Source organism: Notolepis coatsorum, assembly GCF_963971535.1.
Source record: "Notolepis coatsorum genome assembly, chromosome: 17".
Classification (NCBI taxonomy): domain Eukaryota; kingdom Metazoa; phylum Chordata; class Actinopteri; order Aulopiformes; family Paralepididae; genus Notolepis; species Notolepis coatsorum.
Genome location: NC_140181.1, coordinates 25,165,647 through 25,181,511, shown reverse-complemented (window position 1 = coordinate 25,181,511; position 15,865 = coordinate 25,165,647). Strand labels below are relative to the sequence as shown.

Sequence of the window (15,865 nt, the reverse complement as noted above, 5' to 3'; positions counted from 1 at the left end):
CAGATATACATTTTTCGGATTTCTCTGTTTTTAATTCTCCTGTTTTCGGATTTCTCCGATTTAATATTTTTTCCTTTGGATTTAACCAAAAAAAACAATACAAAATTATGTTTTTAACTAACTTTAATAACTGTACTGCAAACCGTGCAGTTCAATGTTCAGTGCCAGTTCAGTTATGATTTTCTTTTGTTGTATTATTCAGTTCAATGCAGTTCAACTGCCAGTGCAGTGCAATAACTACAATTAAATAGTTAAATAAGTAAGGGATAATGTATAGCTACGAGGTCATTGTCGCAAAATAATTGACCGACACGGAGTTTAAAATACCGAGCCGCTTCGGCGAGGTGTTTTAAACGTCAGTGAAGGTCAATTATTTTGCGACAATGACCGAGTATAGCTATACATTATCCCGCTTATTACATGGCTAACTTACTAACAATATACCTAATTCATTTTACATCGACTCGCAACACTGGTTCTGGCTGCGTTCTGGCTCCGCTCGTCGCTCCGCCCCCTGTCATCGCCGGCAGCAGAACACCGGCAGTGTCTAATTGCACTGAAACAGTGTGTGTCAGTGGGCTTGATTGCGAACAGCTGCGCACAGCGGTCATTATTGAAAAAACAGCGGTCATTATTGAAAAATAATGACCGCTGTCGGGGGGCTATTGACCAATCACAAGCAAGCATTTCGGCGAATGTGAAAACGCCATGTAATAATACAAAATAATCATGTGTATAAATCGGAAAAAAAACTAAAATATAATTTCTTTCAAAGAGATGTTCTTTTAAAGGTTCATGCATCTCCCCATCTCTGGCTGACATCACCATTGTGATACATGATGGTTAGGCCGGCGCTTTGTCCTCAGTGAGGGATTCTCTTTTGTTGGTCAGCAGCTTTTTGTACTTGCTGAAGCTTCTCTCTGTATAATAATTTTTTAAGTTTAAATATCAACACTATCTAGCCATCCTCAGTAAATACTATCAAACTCTTCTGACCTGGACGGGTGCTCACGCACACACACACAGAAAGGGAGAATGGTTTATAGCAGACTAAATTATTTTTGAATATTTCAGCTAATGAAGTTAAATCAACTATCCAGTTTGTTTTTATAGTGTAACGTTTGGCTACTTGAGAGAGAGACACACATACTCACAAACTCTCTCTCTGGATTTTGTAGCTGTCATTTCTGCATCTCCGTAGACCGTTTTAAAGTCGTAGTGAAAATTGATTTATATGAAAACCGATTTATGCATAATTTAAGCAAATTCCACGCCATTCCGCAATAATTCAAGAATTCCGTGTTAATATCAGTTCCGTGAAATCCTCCGTGATCACGGATTCCATAGGGCCCTAACGTTATCCGAGATCCTCTCCCTGCTGAACAGGCCCCCCGACCGACCAGTAAGAATAGCTCTTGCAATGACCAGCACTAATACCCCACTGGCCTCCCACCTGTGAACACTGCCAATTGGGTTCAAAGCGACGACTGACCAAGCTGGAGATACCGCTGCCAGGAATTGAACCTTTGTCTCTTCGGTGGTAGGCGAGTGCTTAGAACTCTACACTACCCAGTCACCCTGATTCGCACCTGTTGAGTTTGAAACATGTTGTACAAAGCTCACCTATTCACAAATCTGGCATCAACGTCTATACATTTGACACTACTGTTGTAAACAATGTAATTCCCCTTGTTGGCTTGTCTGAGAAAATACATGTTCTCTGTTTGTTCCAGACTGGAGACATGTGGACAAGATTGGACCAGATGGAAACATTGACGCCTTTCTAGTGCATGGACAAGGTAATTTCTGAGGGACAAGGGTAGATATGTGAATATGTTTCAGCACCCTGTCTAATAGAAGATATGTGAATATGTTCAGCTCTGTCTGTTAGAAGATTATGTGAATATGTTCAGCTCTCTGTCTGATAGAAGATATTTGAATATGTTCAGCTCTCTGTCTGATGGAAGATATGTGAATCACCCCTTTTTCTCTCCCGCTAGATGCTGTATTGGTTATTGGCAATGGCCGCCTTCTTCGCTCATGGGAGATCAACGTTGGGGGTTTGAACTGGGAGGTTGTGCTGGACTCTGGCAGGTGAATAGTGCATTGACTGCTAGTATTCAGGTCTTATAATTGGTTGTGCTGGACTCTGGCAGGTGAATAGTGATGCTAGTAGTCAGTCTTATAATTGCCTCTTGTGAGAAATGACCAGCGCTTGTTTGGTGTTTTTTAGTTTCCAGGCAGCAGGTTTTGTCGGTGTGCACGGCTCTGTAAAATACGTGGCTGTTCTGAAGAAAGCTGCAGTCTCACTCCATTACCTCTCCAACGGTAATCAGAAATGGCTGGAGAACCTTCCCGACAGGTGAGTGTCCCTTAGAATCACTTTGCCATTGTCATAAGAAAATGCTCCTTCCTATTTGACCAGGTTAAATGAATCTGCCCACCTTCACCATCTGTTATTTAAAATTCTCTATTTGATGTTTAATGAAATGATAGTCTTGACAATCTCAGAGAACCAGTGTTATTACCATATTGGACAGAATATAAATTCTGATTATACATTTGTTTGACTAAAGGAACGTGACACCATTATGGGGAAATACACACAAATGTCCAGAGTCAGACAAGAAGATGGAAACTCTGAGCGCACAGAGAGACATTTTTCTTTATCTGGTCTGTTTAGTGCATTTCCCATAATGATGCCATGTTCCTTTTAAGAAAGCTTGCATTGATGTTTAAAATTGTGAGGAACTATTATCAATGTGTTCAATTGGCAATCTTTTAAAGTAGTAATCTAAGGGGATGGGGGAGGTGAGTGGTTGGGTCATTTGGATATAATGTACACACTTTATATAGAAAAATGTCAATTTGCTCTTTTCTAAAATCAACAAATGGATCTGTAAAAGAAATACATGCTAACTACTGAGTTAGTCTTATATTCTTTCTAAACAAACTGCTGTTGCTGCTGGTTGACGTAAAGCGTATCAGATGATTTCCCTGGCAATACCGAACCTGACGCCCCTGTTATCAGCCCGGAACGGCACATTCATGAACTCTGTATAGCTAGAATCACTATTGTGTTATATCAGTTAGTGAGTACCAAAATAGACATTATTTATATGAAAATGTTCAAGATCATTACTTTAATATGTCACCTAGGTATATAATGACGAATGATTTCTACAAGCTGGTTTCCACTGTGTTTGCCCTCAGTGATACAGTACAGTACCAGGCGGTGTATTCTGCTGGAGATGGGGAGGTCTATACACTGGGAGTGGTTCCCCATTCCCACCTTGCAGTTGTGACCTACAGCCTGGAGGATGGAGAAATTACCAAGCAGGTATGTACCGGTATTCACTACAATGAAGGCCCGCTCCTCAACAGTGTCAATTCCCTCAACCAAAACTAGGGTGATATCTTTTTGTCAATGTTTTTTTTCATGATGAAAATCATACTATAACTAAATAAAAATGTTAAACAAAAACTATGATGAAATGTATTTCCATGTATTGGGATGCACGGATCCGACTTTTTTCAGTCCCGATACCGATACCTGGCTTTGGGTATCGGCTGATACCAAGTACCAATCCGATACCCATACCATTATCTGAAAAAAAAAAAAAAAAAAAAAAACGGTAATCTAACTCTTAACTAACCTTACTGTCATGCACTTGTCCTAATATTTGACCTACACTGTAGCACTCATCATTTGATGAACATTGTTACTCAGCTGATAGAGTTTTGCCCTTCCTGATGACTTGTCATACAGAACCTGTAAGTCGCTTTGGATAAAAGAGTCAGCTAAATGACTATCGTAAATGTAAATACCCATTGTTCAATTAATAAACTGTATGCCTCACTGTGTGGAAGAGCCTGGGATCATTCTTTTGTGCAAGGCAACATCAGGCTTGACTTAAATCATTACTTTCCTAACTTAGTGAAACTAAATGTAACAAATTAACACATAGATATAAATGTACTGAATTGTTATTTCTTATTTTATTTCTTATTATATATTAAAAATAAAAATTCCTATATATATATATATATATATATATATATCGGGGCCGATATCGGATCGGTGCATCCCTAATTACCATAACCATAATGTCTAATGCCATGCTTAATACCATATTGCCAAATGCTATAATGGCCATGGCCATAATATCGAATGCCATAATGCTTATTGCCAAAACACCATAATGTTTCATAAAACACCAACATGTCTAAGCATTAATGCCCCATATGCCCAATGCTTGGACCCCTGCTAAGTACAGCTTGCAGCTCTATTTATTATTTCATCCGTGCAGCATGAAGTGCTGGAGGGGTTATTGCAATCACTCCTGTGTATCTGTGTACACCAGCCTGTCTGTACCAACCATAACATGTACACTTCTGATCCCATTTGGATGCAACTTGGCAGGCACATAGGCTAATTGGCATTATACATACCGTAAACATTGTATATGTTATTAAGTTAAGAATGGCCAATTAAATATATAGAGATTTGAAAGCTAACTGTTTAGGTTTTCTCTCTGGTAACATCCAGTAGGCAGCAGTTTAGCTTCCCATTAAATGGTTCCACACTACACCATCCACTGACCACCACCCACTACGTCTGCCTGTAGGATGGAGAAATTGACACAAGAGGAGTGCTAACATGGTTCCACAGCAGCCCCACTCACTAGGCTGCCTGCAGATGTGTGTGCAGACATTTTTGTTTATCAGTCTCATGAGCTCAGGTAGCAGAATCGATTTGCAAGACTCAATAGCTTCCATGACTCTGGCGTGAGTTGAGCGTTACATAAAGCATAGACCCAGTGTTTTGATTGTCTGTGTTTTGGAAAGCCTTGTTTTGTACATCCCTAGTGATAATGTGTTTGGGTGATTGGGGGTGATTTCACTGTTTGTTTTTGTTATTCTCAGAGGTCTGTTGAAGCTCCTTGGCTGTCTGATATCCAGGCCAGCTGTGCAGTGGTGGGCCAGAGCATGCTGATCTGTGTGGACCCTGCATCCATGTCCCTCTACATGCTGGACCTGCAAGGAGAGTCCCAGATGAACCAGATACCCTTACAGGTGACTCCTCCGAACTCATTCTGACCAACAAACATCGGTCTGCAGGGTTCCCTTACAGGTTTAAAGGGGACATAATATATTTTAGTCCTTTTCAACAAGTTAATATAGGTCTTTGAGGTCCCCTAAACATGTCTTACGTTTTTTGCTGAAACATAACACTCAGATTATGCATTCTAGCAGCCTCTATCCCTCTTTTTTTCAGTCCTGCTCAATGGGCTGTTTCTGTGCCTGTAACAAGCAAGCTGCTTCTATCATCTAGCAGTGGTGCGTGAGCCTGTACCATCAAACGAAAATTCAGATCCAACTTTCATACTAGGCGTTGCAGATCAAATATGACTCCAGGTCCAGCAATAGCATAGCAAAATGAAGTTGAAGTTCAAATCTAAGAAGCAAAGAGAAGATCCGGAGCGATCTGCATCATTTTGGCACATCCCCACACACTAGAACTGCAATGCCGATTGACTATCACCAGGTGGCAGTATCGTCCGTGTCTGAACTGGAATATATATATATATATATATTTTTTTTTGCAAGGTCCCCTCCTCCTCGGAGACAGAGCGATCGCCTCGAGATTTGTTTGCCTGAAGCCTATTTCCCGTATACACAAGTATAGACATATACACGGGTAATCGTGATGGCGATGCGATCACTTGGAATTATTCTTCTTGGTATACCATCTGGCTAATGTAAGGTACATTCTATGTCTATTCTACCGAATCTGAAACGTGTTTTTCTAACTATCACAGTTCTGTGTTTCACCGGACGAAAAACATGCTCGGCAAACACGATCACAGTTTTGAGTTAAAACGACCCCCCCCCCCCTTGATGATTTTGTGAAGGTACATATATACATGTCATATATACATGTCATATACCTTTTTGATTTGGGAGTATTTGGGGTTTCAGGGGATCAGCCAGAACGGTTTGGGCTTATTGCACATAACGTGTTTTATCTCACGATTTATGAAAGAATACTGGATTATTTTGGAAATGCGCGATGTTTAGCGTGTAATAAACTACAAACTACAGCCTGTGGAAACAAACTATTATTCCCATGTTGCATTACAAGTAATGTTTGGCAAAATAAGCCAAAGGAGTCATCAGCCATAGCTGGAGTTGGTAGCTGCCGTCACCTACTGTATACAAAAGCTGAATAAGCTCAATGGCAATTTCTCACGTCTGGTCAATGTTAGCATGGTGTTATTCACGATCAAAGATGAAAAAATAAAATGATAATAATAATTGATATTCTCCTTTGGTTCATTACAATCTACTCAAGCCTAGTAACAGACACAATATTTCTGACACTCGAGATATATTCCCTGAGATCCATAGATATCCCTAGATACCAAGAACATGCAAATGGAACTTGTAGAAGTGGTGCAATCTTCCATTTACTTGGGTATGTACTTTTAGGCGAATTTTCTGAAAAAGCTAGGGCTTAAGAGTTTAACTACAGCGATTCTTGTCACAGCTGAAATGCAGAAAAGGCACAATGCACATATTCAACATTTTCTCAGTGTTGGGACAACCCCTCAATGCATTCTGTAAAAACAATGAAAAACACAGGTAAAAATGCAATTTTCATAATGGGTCCACTTTTAAGAACTGGAATTGAAATATTAAAGTTTTTATTTTGGAAGCATTTTTCCTTTTAAGTGCCAATGCTATCTGTAACTTCTCCTTGTGTCTCCTAGTCTCTAGGGCTTGAGGTGGCCTCAGAGTTCCAACCAGTGGTGGTGGCCACCCAGCCCAACCCAGCGCGGCCCCCTCTGTCGGAGTTCTTCCTCCAGCTCGGCCCAGACCATCACCTCCTTCTGCAGGTCAACGACGACCAGATAACCACCCTGAGGGACTTCACGCCTGTATGTACTTTTCACACCTTGACAGCTAATTACTCAACAGGGTTCCTACGCTAAGTCAGGAAACTTGGAAAGTGTCAAATGATTTGGACAATTTCCAGGTCTTTTTTTAATAAGATTTTTTTTTTTAATTATTATTTTCTTTTGATCGACTACTTCCCTGTGGGTATCTTGCCCTTGAGAGAGAGTCTGTGAGTGTTACGGTTACTATTAATATTATTATTATTATTATTATCCTGTACTAAAGTGTAATGTTATGAGCCATAATTCTGCAAAGTAAAAAAAAATGTATGTGTAGGGAGTAGAGATGGGTGTGAGTATTCGATTACTGGAGTACTAATTTCAACTGAACTTGAGTGGTTTTTGAGGGAACTTGATTTGGCCCTGTCTGCTTCGCTATCGAGAGGCTGCTTAAAAACACAGGGATAAGTAGTTGTTGTTGTTCTGTTTTTTTCTGCCTGGCTCTGATACATCAGTGTGTACTGTTAACAATATAAAAATGTTGCTATTGAGATCCAAAAATAGCCCCCCCCTTGTTCTCAACAGGCTTTTTCTTTGTCTGTAACGAGCAAGCTGCCTTGATCGTACAAATATTTATCGTATCGCATCTTGCACTGTTATACGAGCCTGTACTGTTGACCGAAAAGGTAAAATATGACTCGAGATTCAGCAATATAAAATTTTCTTTAGGGAGGGCGGCTAAGTGGCGCAGTGGGCAAGGCGCTCGCCACTAACGCAGGAGATGCTGGGTTCCAGCCCAGCTCTCAGCGTTGATTCCGGCTTGGCTGGTCGTTAATACTAATACATACTAATACATTTGCAGTATTAGGGGGTGGGGAAGCCGGTGGGTGGGGATCGGACGTTGTGGACAGCGACTCCTACAGGTCGATTGGTGTGCCTGTACAGCAGAATCAGGAAGCAACGGGGGCAGCGTGAGCCTCCCACGCGTTACTCCTCGCCGCTGAGAGATCGCGCTGTTCAGGTGAAAAGATGCGACGGCTGCCTCCTCGTGTACCGGAGGGGACACGTGATGCAAGGCTTGGTCCATTTTGTACATGCATTATTTTCACATGTGTGTGCGAGTCAAGGACATAATAGAATGATTTTTTTTTATTTTTTTTTATATATTATCTTTTTTCCTCCTTTTTCCGTTTTTCTCCCCTCCCAATGTTAGGCCAGACTAAACCGATTTTGGTCGTTTTAGGCAAAGTATTTGATCGTTGGGGCGCCCAAGTGGCGAACCATGTAATGCGCTGCGTCGTGGCACGGCCGACCCGAGTTCGATTCCCGGACCCGGCGTCATTTGCCGAATGTCTTTCCTCCACTCTGTCTCCTGTTCTTCCTCTCTCTCTCTCTCTCTCTCTCTCTACTGGACTGCCCAGTAGAAAATAGCGATAAACGCTAAAAAATGTATCTTTAAAAAAAAAGTATTTGATCGTTTGCACCTTTCTCCCACACGGAACTGCGTTCTGGCAGCCTCAAGACGGTACTTTCTGATACCAGCTCCCAGAGTGCGCAATTCTGAAGACACCCCCCATTGCGTCACCATCTTTACAAGCGATACGCGTCTTCTCCTGAACCGATGACGCGATAGCCCACCTCTCCCTTACCCCGCGTGTGAAAACATCACAACAACAATGGCATGTACAGCTATTGAGCTGCTTGATCAGGCTTTTACAGCTTTACATATGCTGTGCTCTATCTGTCTGAAGCGGAGCGGGGCTCTGCTGTGCTTACACACTCCCGACCGAGGCTCACACACGCGCTGTGCTCTCTCCATCTGTCTGAAGCGGAGCGGGGCTCTGCTGTACACACACTCCCGACGAGGCATGTGCGTTCGTGTTACAGAAGCTATTGAGCTTGATCGGGAGGCTACTGTGATGTAATACACGATACTAACTAGAGATTAGCGTCACATAGCTGGCCTTTTTCTGAAAACCCAAGCACATATTGTTCAATAGCATAGGCCTTCAGTTGATCATGACAAATCCTCTCTTACCTTGACGATTTAAAAGCCTCCATAATTTAGTAAATAAAGCTGTAGCCAGCCAGCTAGCATTGATGCTATTCAAAATGCTATCCACATTAGCTAAATAGCTAACCAACTAAATACAATAGACCGTGGTATCCTGAGGTAACGTTAAATACAGACAACGTTTGCTAGTCGAAATGACTGGACACACACAGGGACAAGTTAAACATCAATCAATTAATTTATTCCAACAGGTAGTTTGAGCTGCATGTGAGCCGAGGTCTTTCTCTCCTCTCCGCTGGAGACTAATGTTACGTTAGCTCGAAAAGCACAGAACTGGCCGACACAAGTTAAGCTGCTAGCAACAGACACTATAACACTTCCGGTCGGGGGTTTTCAAAATAAAAGAGCGACGTCTAAAAACAGGAACGATATTTTTTTTTTTTTTTTTTGCACAAATCTCTCCAATATTCAACACATATCTTTCCACATCACAATATGCAACGTCCAAGATTTGCCTTTTTCTTTTTTTTGTAAGAACATACAAAACATGTAAAAGACTCATACAAATACATTAAAAACTGACATGGAAATTAAAAAAAGACTTATGAAAAAAAATACTATACATTGTGCATATATATCCCTGATGCACATACTTTACATGTAGACCGATCTACCTGCGAGCAGGTATGTGCTGCATCTTAAGACATTTATTTTGTAAACTTATTATCTTGAGACGGTTTCGTTTTTACGTTATGCCAATTCCCAATCCCCTTCCTGGTCGTTGCGCACTCTACCCCCTACCGTCGGTCTGGGAGGGCGGAGACTATCGCATGCTTCCTCCGACACATGTGTACCCAGCCCACCACTTCTTTTCACCTGGCAGCGCGGACTCTCACTGAGAGAGTGTAACGTGTGGAAGGTCACACTACCTCTCTTAGATCCTTCCCTCACTGTGCAGGCGCCCCGACCGAACTGTAGGAGTCGCTGTCCACAACGACCCAGACCCACCCACCGGCTTCCCTCCCGCTGACTCTGCCAATCGAGCCAGTATGACGGCCGGCCAAGCCGCAAGCAACGCTGACGGCTGGATTCGATACCAGTGTATCTTGCGTTGGTGACGAGCGCCTTGTCCGCTGCGCCACCCAGCCGCCCTAGAATGAACTTTTTCACGTGACATCACATAAAGACGGAAATCCAAAATTACTTGCTTAAAGGCACAGTTTCTGAATACAGGCTGGGTGCAAACGGTGACTAGCTTGTCTTATTTATTTCACAGTATGAGTGTTAGGAGGCCCATCAGAGAGACAACTGTATAAGCACTGAAAAAGTAAACCCTTTAACTAATTAAACGAGTGCATGGTGGAGAAAAATAACCAACTAAAATGTAAAATATCAAAGCATCCCTTTTAACCCATTTAGACCTAAAACGCCTGCTAATAATGCATTATATAGCCTGCATATATAAACACAAATGTGTTTCCGGTTTCAATGGGTTAAAAGAAGAATTACTGAGGAATGATTTCTAATGAAGTTCTAATTTGTAGGCGTTGCTGGTTTCATTTGCAACCACCGGAGAGAAGACTGTTGCTGCCGTCATGACCACAAAGAATAAAACGGTGAGTTTATCTCAAATCACACATTCACATCTCTGCGCCATCGTTTTTGACTTTTGCAATCATTCGAAATAATAATAATTATTTAATTGAAATTGCAGGCCATTTAGTATGGTTATCATTGTGTACTGATATTAAACATAGATGCTAACCCTTTCCCCAGGCTAGCAGTATCAACCTGTTCAGTGCAGAGTCTGGACGCAGACTGCTAGACACAACCCTGATCTTCCCTGTGGATCCTAACGGTGGAAAACCAGAGAAGGTGAGTGAAGACGTCCGTAGTACATGGTCCTCCGTGTAGTATTAGGATTTATGAAGGTCTACTGGGTGTGAAGGTATACCGTCATGGATCCATGTAGGACTGGTAGGTCTACTGTGTGTGAACTGTGAAGGTATACCGTCATGGATCCATGTAGGACTGGTAGGTCTACTGTGTATGAAGGTATGCCGTCATGGATCCATGTGGGGTTGAAATATATCACATACCTGTAATTGTACATGGTTGTGTCATACAATTGTGACTCTGTCCACTTCTGCTTTTTAATGGAAAACAAACAAAAGAAAACCATTTGGTACAGCCCTAGATGTATGTATAATATAGAACACTGTAATGTACAACACATCATATTTCAACACCACATCATCTTTTTCTCAGTTTACTTGGGTAAATACAAATTCAAACCTTTTTAATCAAATGTCTTCCAGCTGTATGTCCAGGCGTTTCTGAAGAAAGACGACTCTGTAGGCTACAGGGCCATGGTGCAGACAGAGGACCAGACCCTCACCTTCCTACAGCAGCCAGGTAACATTTAGCAACTTCTATACCACCTCTAGGCACAGCCATAACCTGGGCGTTATCCTGGACTCCACCTTCTATACCACCTCTAGGCACATCCATAACCTGGGCGTTATCCTGGACTCCACCCTTCTATACCACCTCTAGGCACATCCATAACCTGGGCGTTATTCTGGACTCCACCCTTTCCTACCAAGCCCATGTCAGTTCCGTCACCAAATCCGCCTTCTTCCACCTCAGAAACATATCCAGACTCTGACCTTCACTCTCCGACTCCACAGCTGAGACCCTCATCCATGCCTTTGTAACCTCCCGCCTGGTCTACTGCAACGGGGTCCTGTCCGGGGTCCCAAGCAAAACCCTGGACAGGCTCCAGTATGTTCAAAATTCAGCTAACCCGCACCAAACCCTGGCAGCACATCACCCCCACCCTCATCCACCTCCACTGGCTCCCCATCAAATCCCACATCACCTACAAAACCCTCCTGCTCACCTACAAATCCCTTCACGCTCTGGCACCTCAGTACCTCACTGACCTCCTCCACCCCTACACTCAATCCCGGTCCCTGCGATCCACGGACACTGGTCAGCTCTCCATCCCCCGAACCTTCGGGGACAGAGCTTTCAGTGTGGCAGCTCCCACCCTCTGGAACTCCTTCCCCGCAGAACTCCGCACCGCCCCAACTCTGGACTCATTCAAAAAAACTGCTCAAAACCCACCTCTTCAACTTGACCTTTAACCCCTAATCTCACTTTATATGTATATGTTGTGTCTGTCCACTGTCTGTTACTTTGTTATTCCCCCCCCCCTATATAAAGCGACCTTGGGTCTCTTGAAAGGCGCTATATAAAATGAAGTTATTATTATTATTATTATTATTATTATTATTATTATTATTATTATTATTATTATTATTATTATTATTATTATTATTATTATTATCCAGGCACCTCCTAGTGTTGTAGTTTGATTGTTGTGCAAACTGTGTTATCTTAGACTCTTAGAGCTTGTGGAAACTGTCATCTTACAGCTTGTGCAAACTGTTGTCTTACAGCTTGTGGAAACGGTGTTGTCTTAGAGCAATAGTTTATTATCTATTTTATAATATTATATTGTATTTTTTTGCACAATCGAAGGCGGGCATGGCCACCTTCATTTCACTATATGTCTTGTGTATGTATGCAGTGGTGCGTTATTGAAATCATCTGGGGTGACACGCACCACGTGCACGCGCACTCCCGGCGCGTGCGCGCGTTCCCGCGAATGCGCATTTAATGTCCCCTCGTTTGAGCACAGACTACAGACAGTGCCTAATTGCCTCTACGAATGGAATGTAACACATGTCTTCACAACAAGTTAGGTGTGACTGTATCTGAGAACGTATTTAACACACCTGACGACCGGCGCTATTGATATGCAAATGTCGAGTACTTATCATGGGGTGGCACGGAGTGCAACCCCGTCCCATGAAGAACGCATGCCTGTATGTATGTGACGAATAAACCTCTTGAATCAGTGGGGGATGAATGGATGTGAAGCAATATAAAATAATGCAACTTGTTTTTCCAGGTCGTGTCATGTGGATAAGAGAAGAAGCCCTTTCAGATGTGGTGACCATGGAGATGGTGGATCTGCCTCTCACAGGAACCCAGGCAGAGCTGGAGGGAGAGTTCGGCAAGAAAGCTGGTACATGTGAACCCAGGCAGAGCTGGGAGAGGGAGAGACTACATGTCCTAATGGGGTGAACATACCCAGAATGCCTTGTGGTTTGACATGGACCGAGCACCCATTGGGATGCTTTTAACATGCATACTACAGTCAGAAACCTCCTTGTAACAGTAAAGTTACTAGAGCTAGCCACTAGCATGCTAGTGAAATAGACCCACTTGACTGTAGTTAGCAAAGCCACGATACATAGTATGCTAGTCGCTAATGTTACCACTCTGTTCCGATGCTGTGTTGTATCAAATGGAACATAAAATAACCATAGCATTAAGTTAAAACTGTTGACCCGTAAAAATCACGAAGACGGTCTATGACTGTAGTGCGCATGTGTTAAGAGCATGCTGATGTGTCTTTTTGGTGGGTTTAGTACACACCACATTTTAAATAAGTTAATACCTTACCTGCCTGGCTACCTCAAACCACTTACAAACTGGGCAGTACATTAGCTAGGCTGTGTTCCTGGCTCCAAAAAGCACAGCTAATTGATTAATCAAGGCTAATTCACTGCTTTGTGTCCCACTTATGACGTCACCAAGGGCAATAATTCTGAATGGCTTGTTAATCTGTAGACTCATAATAACCCTGGTGGCCAAACGGCAAGGACTGCATACATCATCTTTCCCCAGCACCACACAAACAACTAGGCAAAAACATTTTCCATAATATGTCCCCTTTAACTGGTTAGTTAGGTTAGTGTAATGTCTCCTTTAACTGAAGGTTAGTTAGGTTAGTGTAATATGTCTCCTTTAACTGAAGGTTTGTTAGGTTAGTGTAATATGTCTCCTTTAACTGAAGGTTAGTTAGGTTAGGTTAGTGTAATATGTAATGCCCTGTAATGTCTCCTTAAACTGAAGGTTAGTTAGTTAGTTAGTGTAATATGTATCGTTTAACTGAAGGTTAGTGTAATACAGTCGGTCCATAAATATTTGGACATCATCATTTTGGCTCTACCCCACATTGAAATGAAACAATCAAGCTTTAATCTGAGGGTATTAGTGTAGGAATTATAACAGTTTCTACATGTGTTAATGTTGTGTTGTGAATGGAGTGTTGTGTTGTGAATGGAGTGTTGGTGTGAACGAGGTGTTGTGTGAACGTTGTATTGTGAATGGAGTGTTGTGTTGCGAATGGAGTGTTGGTGTGATTGAGGTGTTGTGTGAACGGAGTGTTGTGTTGCGAATGGAGTGTTTTTGTGTGAATGAACCGTGTTGGCTTCACTTTCCTCTTTCTTTTTTTGTTCTGTTTAATTGCTGCACTTGGATTCAGCCATTCAAGGTAATCAGCTTCCCTTCATGCATGACAACGTTTTACTTGATTTAGAATCAGAAAAGCTTCCTTTGTCATGTCTTCCTCCTTTCTCAATAATTTCATGTCATCATATCCCTCCTCCCTAAACATGCAGCAAACTGCCCAGACCCACGGCACAGCTACAGAAAGAGTTTCCATGCCACACAGGCTTTCCTTGAGTTGTGAGGCATGATACCAGGTCATTGTATTCAACTTGGGGCGATAGCCACGGCCTGTATCTGGAAAGGAAGAACATAATAACTTTGTGCCAACTCATTTTCCTTAAATTTTTTTAAGTAGACTAAAATATTTAAGGTGACAATTAATATATTATTGATTATTAAATATGTTACGGGGAAATTAGCATAGCAGCACCGGGTAATTTACTTCCTCTTTGGGCTGAGATGTTTGACCAGGGAATGTCGTCATAACTTTCTCCATAAGATGGAATGTGACAGTATACTGGCCTGATAGGCAATCGGCTGTGTACGGCTAAGACAACCTCACTGTAGGCTGACCTCTATATTCTTCCAACATTTAAAACTGTCGCTAGAATAAAGCATGTGCTAATAAATAAAACACCATGGCAACTAGACAGAATTTTGTTAGGAGTTCCAGTATTGTGACAACACTAGTACAATGATGAAAACATGTAATTTAATTTAAATCAATTGAACATTGATGCCGTGGGCCTGTACAGGATCTGTCTGTTCTCATATTACTCTTATTATTTTTATTTTCTATTATTATTTTATAGTATCGGCCATTCGGCCCCATAACTTACTCCTTGTTTCTACTGCTTTATCATTCATGTAATAACTGCTGTCATGTCAATGTTTACTTACACACTTACAGTCACCTACAGAATTTCTAGCAAGTTTGTAGAATAAAGGGCTATTTTCCATATAGCTTTACAAGTGATAGAATTATGTTCTGTTGCAGTGGATATGGGTTTTTATAAATGGCTGATTTTATTCAGAGAGCAGTGCTCACTTAGCCCCCCCTCCCCCCTCCTTTGTGTGTAGATGGGCTGCTGTCCATGGTGCTGAAGAGGCTCTCCTCTCAGATCATCCTGCTCCAGGCCTGGGTCGCCCACCTCTGGAAGATGTTCTACGAGGCCCGGCAGCCCCGCAGCCTGGTGAAGAGCGAGGTGAGCATGGAGAACCTGTCCAGAGACGAGTTCAACCTGCAGAAGATGATGGTTCTGGTCACCGCTTCAGGGAAGGTAAGAGGGCCTTGGATATTCTATTAAAATGACATTATACAGCACAAGTACACACTTCAACCAGAGTACAAATGTAACGGTAAATAATCTATACATCTAATCATTCACCATTTACCTGTTTAGCTCTTTGGGATCGACAGCAAGACGGGCACCATATTTTGGAGACACTACCTAGAAAATGTCCCACCTAATGCAGCCTTCATGCTAATGGTGCAACGGACCACTGCACACTTTCCTCATCCCCCACAGTGCACACTGCTCATCAAAGACAAGGTAAGACCCCAGCTCTGCCTCAGAGTACCATC

General features: G+C 42.2%; 1 protein-coding gene across 1 annotated transcript in view; it reads left to right on the top strand.

The window, feature by feature from the left end:
* The window catches only part of emc1 (ER membrane protein complex subunit 1), a 43,396-nt gene that overhangs the window by 2,077 nt on the left and 25,454 nt on the right, over window positions 1-15,865 (top strand). The window contains exons 3-14 of the mRNA XM_084332907.1: window positions 1,734-1,799; window positions 2,001-2,094; window positions 2,234-2,362; window positions 3,214-3,340; window positions 4,927-5,076; window positions 6,774-6,941; window positions 10,458-10,529; window positions 10,690-10,788; window positions 11,232-11,328; window positions 12,893-13,009; window positions 15,361-15,560; window positions 15,684-15,833. Coding sequence (XP_084189033.1) covers window positions 1,734-1,799; window positions 2,001-2,094; window positions 2,234-2,362; window positions 3,214-3,340; window positions 4,927-5,076; window positions 6,774-6,941; window positions 10,458-10,529; window positions 10,690-10,788; window positions 11,232-11,328; window positions 12,893-13,009; window positions 15,361-15,560; window positions 15,684-15,833 — 1,469 coding nt within the window. The remainder of the gene's footprint in view (window positions 1-1,733; window positions 1,800-2,000; window positions 2,095-2,233; window positions 2,363-3,213; window positions 3,341-4,926; window positions 5,077-6,773; window positions 6,942-10,457; window positions 10,530-10,689; window positions 10,789-11,231; window positions 11,329-12,892; window positions 13,010-15,360; window positions 15,561-15,683; window positions 15,834-15,865) is intronic.